This window comes from Vanellus vanellus (assembly GCF_965231255.1).
Source record: "Vanellus vanellus genome assembly, chromosome: 11".
Classification (NCBI taxonomy): Eukaryota; Metazoa; Chordata; class Aves; order Charadriiformes; family Charadriidae; genus Vanellus; species Vanellus vanellus.
The window spans coordinates 15,771,623-15,781,348 of record NC_138916.1 but is presented as its reverse complement, the minus strand read 5'-3'; the positions used below and the strand labels follow the sequence as shown (position 1 = coordinate 15,781,348).

Here is a 9,726-nt window from a genome sequence, read left to right as displayed (position 1 = left end):
TGGTGTGGGCCATGCTGGTGTTTGATGTCATCCTGGGGAGCACCCAGTGCTCATTGGGAATGGGAACCTTTGGCCGCGCAGGACAGAAAAATGAATCTGAAATTAAGATGAATGGAAAAATGTGGCAGTGCAGATAAATCACTGCTAATGGGGCATGTTCACCGAAACGGGCTCTCTTCCAGTGTGCAATAATAATAGTCCATTTAAAGAATGATACTTGGAGGACCATCCACAAATCAATTCAAATTTTTAGCGTAAGACATTCCACTATCACCAGGAGGGATGACCTGGCCAGGAAAACAGTGGCTCAGTGTTTATCAAGGAAAAGCTATTTCCCCTTCAGGTCCTTGTGGAAACTCAGAGTTGAACTAATAGGCAGATATTTATTTAATGTACTCTGACTCAGTTGTCAATTTATAGGATGCTTTGTTCTCTCTTTTGACCTCAAATGACAACCACAAGTTGACACCTTCCTTCTTGGATTTAGAAATAACTCGTGCGGTTCCTCTGAGCACAGCCTGGCTTTACTCCTGGCAGCGGCAGGAAGACACAGAAAGCATTTATCCAGTGGGGAAATTTCCCAGAAGCAACATCCACGTCGCACCTTGCTATATTTTATGTATTGGAAATGCAGTGTCTGTGGAGAGGGGTGCACCCACAGAGAGACACGAGCTGATGGAGATGTCGGGGCAGTGCGTCATTAATCACGGGGTTTGACTTGATGCAAGACATTTTGCAGCCAGGAAGGACCACAGTGTCAATGCTTTCTGGGTGCAGGAACAGTTATTAGAAACTGTTAAATCCACAGTGCTCTTCCCTAGCTTAGTGCAGGGCAAAGGAGAGTCCTGTACCCAGACAACGAGTTCCTCTCCCAAAGAGCCAACCTGAATCTGCAATTGCTGCTGACAAGCGGAAATTGGGCTCCTTGCTTGGACAGGCTGGAAGGTCAGTGGTGCTGACAGTGCTGCAAACCAGACCCTGGCAGGATGGAGGCACCCAGCCACAAATCCCCGCAAGGTGGGTCCTGACCCCGAGCCAGGCTACCACCTGCAGCCCCAGCCCCAAGGGATGAGGGTGGCTTTGCATCTTCTGCGGTCACGCTTTCCATCCCAGTACTACAACCCCCAGCGTCTGGCCAAGCACCCCTGCATGATGCTGGGGATGGGTGGGAGGTGGTAAGGTCCCCCCTGTGACCCCACAGGTGACAGAGCAGAGCTTCTTTAGCCTGGGGAAGTGGAGAAGTCCCAGGTTCCCAGAAGGTGGGGATTTTCTGGAAAGGAGACCAGATACAGCTCTGAGAGCAGGTTTCAGAGGTGAGCTGGAGAAAGTCCAAAACCGCGCTCAGGACAGAGCTCAGAGACATCTGCCGCCTGCTGCATGGATGGGGGCCAAAAAGCCACAAGATGCTAAAAAAGGAGAGAAACTTTTTTTTTTTTTATGCCCAAGGCCACTTTCTTTTCACCTTCAGGAGAAGGCAGTGGGCTTCGTTCGGGTGGGCGCTGAGGAGAAGGGGGGGCCCGTAGCTGGGCACGGCAAGTCCGGAGCCACCAGCCCCACTGATCCTCACCCTGCCAGGGTACCCTGTGCCGAGGGGCAAACGAAGGGTAGATCTATACTGCAACACGGAGTGCCGTCCTAAACCAGCATTGCTTGTGCCTAGGACGAGCAGCGCTATAGCCACAGCGGCACACGCTGGCTGGGAGGTGGTGGTGGGGGAGCAGCAGCCTCTACGCAAGTTTTGGGAAAGACCCAGGTGCTCTGGGCACCTCCCACTCGCTCCACCTCCACTGGGGCAGCTGGGACCACTTATCACCCTTAGCCCTTAAAGTGAAGCTCATGGGGCTCTCTCCTGGTTTTGGGGGAATGTGTCTGCAGAGTAGGGATGAAGCTGAATGGGAGTGAAAAGATGAGGCTCTTGGAGCAGTAGGGCGCTTCAATTTGGGTGCTCTCAGTTCAGCACGCAGACCTGGTGCTTGGAAAAGTTTATTTTTGAAATGCCATTTCAATTGGTTTTGCCCTCTCTGCAGAGAGCTTCCCCTCTACTTCTGCTGCAATTAGGTTTGAGCATGGCTCTCTCTGCTTCTAGAGGTTATTAATTTTAATTTGATTTAAATCTGTTTTCCTTAGTTTGCTTATATCCTGCCTTCCAGCAAAAATGAAAGGAAAAGAAAAAAGTATCGAGCCCAGAGCTCCTTCTCCTCCGCCCTGTCGTAGCAGCAGGTTTGCCACCTGAGTGTAGGAGAAGAAATTTCTCCTTGGATCTTCAGAAGCCTGGAGGAGAAACAAACCTTTCTGCTGTGTCAGCCACCTGGGTGGCCTCATTCAGAATCACACAATGTTGTGTGGGAAGAGAACTCCTGCTTTCCTGACCAGAGGAAAGGGAAACTCGCATCTAAATGGGAACTATGGCTTTTATGCTTGCCTGGAGCATCCTTCTCGCTGGCCGGGACTTTTACACTCAACGGAGGTCGGCACTTCCCGGTAGCGACCCGTGATGGAGCGCAGCGATCCTGGGCGTGAGTAATGCTGAGATGTCAGATGAAAGGGGCACGGGGGGTGCTTCGGTGTCGTACTGCCTTATCATGGGGTGGCCGTATGTCCGATGAACCATACTGCCCACCAACGTTTTATCTGGTTTCGTTATTTTGCTGGTAAGAAAACTAAGGGCAGCCTCTGTTTGATACTGTTGGAGATGCATTTTCTTATAGATCAAAGCATCGTCTGGTTGGTGTGTAATGAAAAAGCTGGGTATAATTTATAATAGCACTGTTGGTATAATTAAGTGTCAAAAGAAAAGCATGGAATAAAACCTTAAAACATATTTCAGGATTTAAGGGAAACAATAGATTTTCTGTGTGAAATGGTGGCATTCTTCACCAAAAATAGTTTTCTGTGGAGATTCTAATTAGAAATGAATGTGATATCACAGAAAAAATTAGTTTTGATGAAAATGTTCAGGTCAGCAATATTCATAATTCCTTCAATAACCAGGCAGTAATAACTCAAAGTAAAATGCTCTTTCAGTAGCTGTTCAGGGTCAAGGTAGTGACTTTGTTAAGAGGGACAGAGCTGGTAGGTGAGATTCACATTGGTTTTGGCTTTAAGCAGTAAGGCAGGAGGCCATTTCTCAGGCTTGATTGCTGCTTCTGTTCAGGATGCCCACACAGTTGCTGCTCAGTGAGAAAGAAAGAGATCATTTCTGGAATTTTAAAATTGATTGGAGGCTTTGGCAGTACGTGAGGGACATGCGAAGCACCGGCACCATGCTGCCCCATCCAAATCTGCTGTGAGCTGTTCCTTCTTCTCATGTACCCTTATTCCCAAGAACGTCTTCACCTCAATGCTCTCTCTGTTGCACGCACTCTTGGCTTTCCATGAAGTTCTAATTACACATCTGTGTTTTCTAATTTTTACTACATTTGCTCCATATTATCTAATTGGCAGCTGTAACAGAGCTGGGGTAGGCACGGTTAATGTATGAGGAGGAGCAGAAGGCCCTGGTGGGAGCTGAGCACCCATTGGGTCAGCTTGTAGGATCGACACCTTTGTCAATGAATATTAGGGGACCGGTTGGGAGCTGCAAGCGTGGGGAGGGTTCCTTGTCCCCCTTCTTGCTGTGTGCTGGGTCCAGGGGCTCAGGACCTGCAGAGCGATGGATGTCCTGGAGCTACCGTGTCCCTGGACCCTGCTCCGGGGGCGGCCCTGGGCTTTGCCCAGGGGCTGGAGGGCTGCCCAGCTCTGCTGCTCGCTTGCCCCTACCAGGCACTTCATTTCCTCTGCAGAAGCAATACGGCTGCTGCTTGAGAAATCCAATTAATCTTAAATATAAAATAGGTTTTGAAAAACTTTGCTTTCCTTACAGCTTCAGCACACCTAATGCAATTTTAATACATTTTTGATTGATTTCTGATTTCCCTTCGGGAGCTGCCTGGCCAAACCCTGGTACAAAACATGCAGTGGTGTAACTAAGAAGTGTATCATTTGACATTTCCTAATGCCATTGTGGATTGAATCGAACCCTGAGAATAAATGCAACCACAAATCTTAAACTGTGTATTGCTTTAAAAATGTACGTGTGAGCAGTGCTTTCCTCCTGGTTAGCAAGAGGGAGGAGTGGCCAAAGGGTATTAACCATTTTTAACTAAAATAGATTTTAAAAAATATGAAGTGCAAATACAAAAGAATGTTGACTGAAAGCAAGAATTTCCATCGTTGCATTAAGACCTGGTTAAACTTGGGGATTTAACCTCCTTTACTTAAATCAAGTCACCTGAGATGTAAAACCATGAGACAGCTAAAACCAAGCGGTTTGAAGCCTGGCGAATTTGGGTTGACCAGGTCAGAGACAGAGAGGATAAGGAAGGGGGGAAGGTGGATTTAAATTTCCCATCCTGCATTTAGCAGCATCTTCACACCGGGGCAGCGCAGCCGGAGCCATTGCAGAGGTGCTGCTGTGCCGACGGCTGGTGCAGACCCTGTGCCACCATGGACTGGGACTGAGCTGGGGGGGAGAGGAGCAGGGGAGCTGGTGCGTGGGTGTCGCTCTGTGCGTCGCCATGTTGACCTTAAGGATGCAAAACTGCAGAGGGGGCTGCTCCTTTGGCTGGCGCCTTGCCCCAGCAGTAATGCCCAGTCCACACGCAGGTCACGGTGTCACTGCTGCCCTCGGGGCTCTCCAGGTGGAGATGCTCGAGGCTTTGTAAGCTCAGTTATCACTAAGCACTAATGGGGGATGCGGGAAAGCTGCAGGCAGCACGGGGGACCAGCATCAGTCTGGCTGCATGGAAGTTTAATTCAGGGCTGTCTTGAAAAGTCACTGCCTTCATCTCTCATACGCTCACTCCGCTGGAACAGCGGTTTCCAAAGTGAACCAGTTAAATACCCCGGGGTCCGCTGTCCTCACCACCCTCCCTGTGTGTGCCTTGGAGATTGCTGGAGTCTGAGCACAGCGTATTCCCCATCCGAGTCCTGAGCTGAGTTGACTTCTGAGCTGTAGTAACACGGGCTGAAGTTACCCACCGAGACCCGCAACGACCTAGCGAGCTGGGGGCGCCCTTGGGGGGCAGGGGCTGCAGCAGCGCCGCCTGTGCAGTTCCCCGGCTAGTGTCAGCCCCTGTCTCTTTCAGAGGAACCTTTACGCTCACAGTTCTCCAGGGTGTCTACCCAAATTCAGCCACTGCTGCCTTCGGTTCAGGTCTGCGCTTATACTAGCCGTAGCAGCTGCTCTGAAAACAGCACAAAGACTCCAACCTCTGCTTCTGACCGGGATGTGGTTAGTAATCCATCAGTGGGGTTTTGTCGTGGAGGCAAACTGGGCTGTGGGCACAAAGGTGTGCCTGCCAGAGGACTCGCTGCAGGGAGAAGCAGATGTAAAGCGCCCAGCTTCGGGCAACGGAGTCCTCTTACAGGATGAAAGAATTAGCGATTTGTCTCTTGGTCTTTTTCAAAGGAGGAGTTCCCTGGGCGCTTTTTACTCGGCATATCCCATACGCTGTGGCTTCTTCAAAGATGTCCCACAGATGCTCCACACTCTTCATTTTCAGTTGCTAGCGGGAGGGATTCCAGTCTCTGTGGCCCTATTTCTTTCGGTATGCAGTTCGTTACCGATAACGGATGGCTGAAATACAGCATGCTGCAGCGGTCCCCCGCTGAACTGCAGCTCTGCTCAGCTCAGTGCTCTTCCTGACCGAGGGAATAACCTGCAATAGCCACTTTGGAGGGGCTGACCTCCCAGCAGAGCCACAGGAACACTTGGAGCTCCATCAGCTCTGTCTGGAGCTCCTGAGAGTCTGCGGTGGTGTGGCTGTACAGGGAGCAGTTCTCTGCTCCCGCCTTCCAAGGAGGGCTGTCAGGAATGTACATCTTTCTTGAAAAATCACATTGTTGTGTTGTGGGTGGTTTTTAAGAGGTCCTGGCAACTAGCAGTGAAGGAGAAGAGAGACAACAAGAAGACTTTCCGTGTTGAAGCTGTTTATTGCGTTAGATAAATATACGTTTGCAACGAGTTTGAATTATTTCCTCTGAGTGCAATTGCTGGTAGTATGGCATAATGATTTAAAAAAAAAAAAAAAAAAAAAAAGAGCAGAGGCACTTGTTGCATGCAGCTGAAATGACTACCAAGCCCAGCAATGCAGCCCCCGCTAAAACAGACCCGCCGCCAGCGCAACTTTGCCGCCAGTGCTCGTGGGGTTGGCACCGTGCGGGCGCCGCAATGACCCGCCTCGGGAGGGCAGGTCCTGCCTCTGAATGCAAGGAGGATAAGATTCCTGCTTTTGGCACGATGTTTAGTATTGCTTTTGGTTAGAGTCATGAGGTGGTGTGAATGTAACCAGTGGGGGAAGGCAGAAATCGGAATGCATTTAGACTATATAAAAACAATCACGTTGACTTTTACGCAGTCATGTGGGAAAACTGGACGTGAATATGTAGATGCTTATGGAGATCTTCTTTTGTCAACAGGATGGACTTGGCAGGCTATGCTAGGAAGATAAGTACCTTTTTATTAGAAAATAGAGCTACCCATAGGGATCTTTCCTTCAGCATCTTCAGGAAAATCCATAAAATGGTTTGTACAGCTGGACAAACAGAGGAAAAAGAAGCAGCAATCATTCTTGCAAAGCAAACTTGTTAGTTTGCTTCCCCGCCATTCGTAACCCGTTGTCCTCACGCAGGCTTTGCCCCTGCAAGGGCTGTGCATTGCTGTCCCTGCCCTGCCAAGGACACAGGGGCATGACTGACCCTGGTCTCTGCGTAGCCAGGCAGCCTGCTCGGAGGCTTCAACTTAAGCACGTGCGTAAGTCCTCAGCTGAACAGGGGCTTATCAGTGACACATGACAAAGCCAGAGAGTTCTGCACGCAGAAAAACATTGACTGGAGCATTGGCATTGGGAGAAGTGATGACAAGCTCTGGTCTTGCTCTGCATCAGCTGTGAACACAGCCAGGTGACTGGCAAACTGAAAGCGTCTCTAGCCTGGAACTAGATTTATTTTGGTGGTTTTTTTTTTTTTTTTTTTTTATTTTTTTATTCTGTAAGTAGCTCCACTAATATCAAGGTGGGATATGAGACTTGCTGACAAAAAACGGGTTCTAAACTTTACCCTAGGGAACAGGAGCAATCTCCTTCGAGCTAGGGCATCCATTCCTATTGTACAGATGGACACACTTATGCGCAAGAGAGACCAATGCTCAAAGTGTGGTGAATGTTAACCTTCATGCTTGAAAAAGTCCTGTGATTAACTGGTTGGCAGAAACTGAGGCTAAATACCAGCCTGAGGAGCGATCTGTGGTGGGTAATTGAAGCAGTGGAGGTCTCTTGGTTGAGAACAGCAGGATTAAAGCCAAGCCTCAAACCTCCTGAACGGGATCTCCTACAACAGAGATTAGCAAAAACTGTGCAGTGCAAAAGATCCATGCAAAAATCTCCGTGTGCTTCATAGCCTGCTATTTTGGGAACTCTGTAATTAGTGCTGAGCGCCTTACATCCAGACTGTCCTCAGAAATCAGTGGAATATGTAACAAAGCCAGGTGCCATTTGGTGTGACTCAAAATGCTACAATCTTTATGAGGTCTGGACAAGTCCTCTGCCCGGAGAGAACTTCCCTCACTGTATGCTGAGATTCAGATCTTCCCCATTAGTTGCACAAGGAAGAATTGTAAGTCAGTACCTTGTTTCTGTATGCCTGTCCAAGGCTCTCCAAGTGCTTTCTGGTATTATGCAACAGACAGAACAACGTGAGACGAATTAATATTGTTGTACCCATTTCACCGATGAGTAGACTGAGGCACATAAAGAAGTGACTTGTGTGATCGTCAAACGAATCTGTCGGAGCTGAGAATAGTAACCTACAAAATCTACAACCCGATTCCCTGTCCCAGCCTTTGGATCCACCTCTCTCACCCACTGTGCTTTGCCTTAGGGCAAGAACCTAGAGGTCGGGTAAGGTGGTAAGGAAGAGGAGAAAGTGAAATGCCCTTCTTGCAGATTTGTGCTTCCTGGTCCTGTCTGCTCATGATGCTTGTTGTGGTTGCAGTACCGACTTCATATTGCTTCAGCAACTCCTTACAACCCCTTAAGCCAAACATGTCACTAAAAAAGGCAGCTGTGAGCAAAGCTTAGGATTTGGGGGATAGAGGACATCAGACTCCCTCGATCCCCACTCTTCAAAATGTAAATAATATGTTTCTAAATCTTCCCTCTTCACTTGTGCCTTCTTGCATAATGGCTGTCTTAATGAACTGAGAGAAGGAAATGTACAGCTATTCACCTTACAAATTTGTGGAAAACCTCTTCTTTTAAAGGTGCTGAATTTCTCTGAGGTAGAATGTATATTATTGTATGATACTGTAACTGTTATGCTGAGGAGTCTGTCTGAGTGACAAAGCTGGGAGCAACGTCTCCTTCCTTATTGTCTTTGCCATTCTATTTGTGTGTCGCCCCACTGAAGTGCACCTGAAACAGAAGATGGATGAAGTTGCACGTGGAATCGCTCTTTGAAAATCACAGCAAGCTCTATGTAGTTGAAACCAGCAGTGTCCAGGCTCTCCTCCATGGACTTCTGGTGACTACCAAGCTCATTGTAAGTGGTCTGACACATCTGGCTAATCCATGGACCTGTGGGAGATGGTAAAATACCTAGTGTTTGCATGAGTAGGACAGAGCGAAGCGGTGCTACAGGTCAGCAGTAGTCCATGGCCCTCTTGGGAACTGTAGTCTGAGCGCTTCTGTATCCCGATCGCTGGAAATATGCCTGCAGTGGGGTAGGGAGTGTATGTGCAGAACCAAGTGAACCGAGAATAAATCTGCCCCTATAGCCCTATCTCACCACAGGCGCTTCAGCGCTTCTACTTAGTGACGCCCTGGGGTACAAAATTATAAAATCTGAGCTTTCTTCGAAACACAGATATAGTGACTGAGGAAGATATTTGAAGCAATCTATTTCCAGGAAAGACAAAATGTTCTTGTTGCTTTTCCAAATTCTGATGGTTACCCTGGATTTGTGGGAGACGGCGAGGGGAGGACAAACTGTGCGAGACCAAGAGTTATATTAGGAAAAGTCTGGAGAGTCTTGTGCTACTTGAGTTACGATGATAACTGTTTCCAGTAAAATAAGGGTCGCTGCATAGTATTAAACTGTGCTGCCAGAATGGCTTGCTGATATCCTGATCTGTTGAACGAGAACCATTTACACTATGTGCTCTTGGAGATATTGCCCTTGCCCTGCATATCGGAAAATGGCTGTTTGTGCGTTGGCCTTCCCGGTAGGAAAAGGCCTCCTGGATCGCAGCATTTTATGGCTCTGTCGAGTGAAGTCCTCTCAGTCATCTAGATGCTGCTCCTCCCATGTAGACGTAGGGATGGCACTGTAAGGGTCCATGATGACTTTTGCACAGCGAATAATCATCACAATCAAGAAGAGGCAGAGGAAGACGATACATGCTAAGGTCAGTCCCTTGTCCACATCAACGTACACAGGCTCTGGGGTTGGTCCCTCCATTGTTTATGCCGCTCTTCATCTGGGCTTATATTTACTCCTAACATCATCAACCACCTGCAAAAGAAACGCAGTGTCAGAGACAAGTGATTGCTGCTCCTGAGGATGGGGGAACTCTGGGGTAGAACCAGAAAATCTCTGTGATATATTCTTGTAGGGAAATAAACCTGCTGGAAATGTCATAGCTCGGGTAACTGTGAGAGCTGTGAGCAGGAGGAACCTCATCTCCGCCTT

The 9,726-nt window shown here is 48.4% G+C and overlaps 1 protein-coding gene across 1 annotated transcript; it reads right to left on the bottom strand.

Moving 5' to 3' along the window:
* Positions 1–9,315: 9,315 nt before the first annotated feature.
* CTXND1 (cortexin domain containing 1) lies at positions 9,316–9,495 on the bottom strand (the record flags this gene model as incomplete). Its single annotated transcript, XM_082489039.1, has 1 exon — positions 9,316–9,495. One exon carries the CDS (start codon positions 9,493–9,495, stop codon positions 9,316–9,318), a length of 180 nt encoding a protein of 59 aa, XP_082345165.1.
* Between the last annotated feature and the right edge of the window lie 231 nt (positions 9,496–9,726).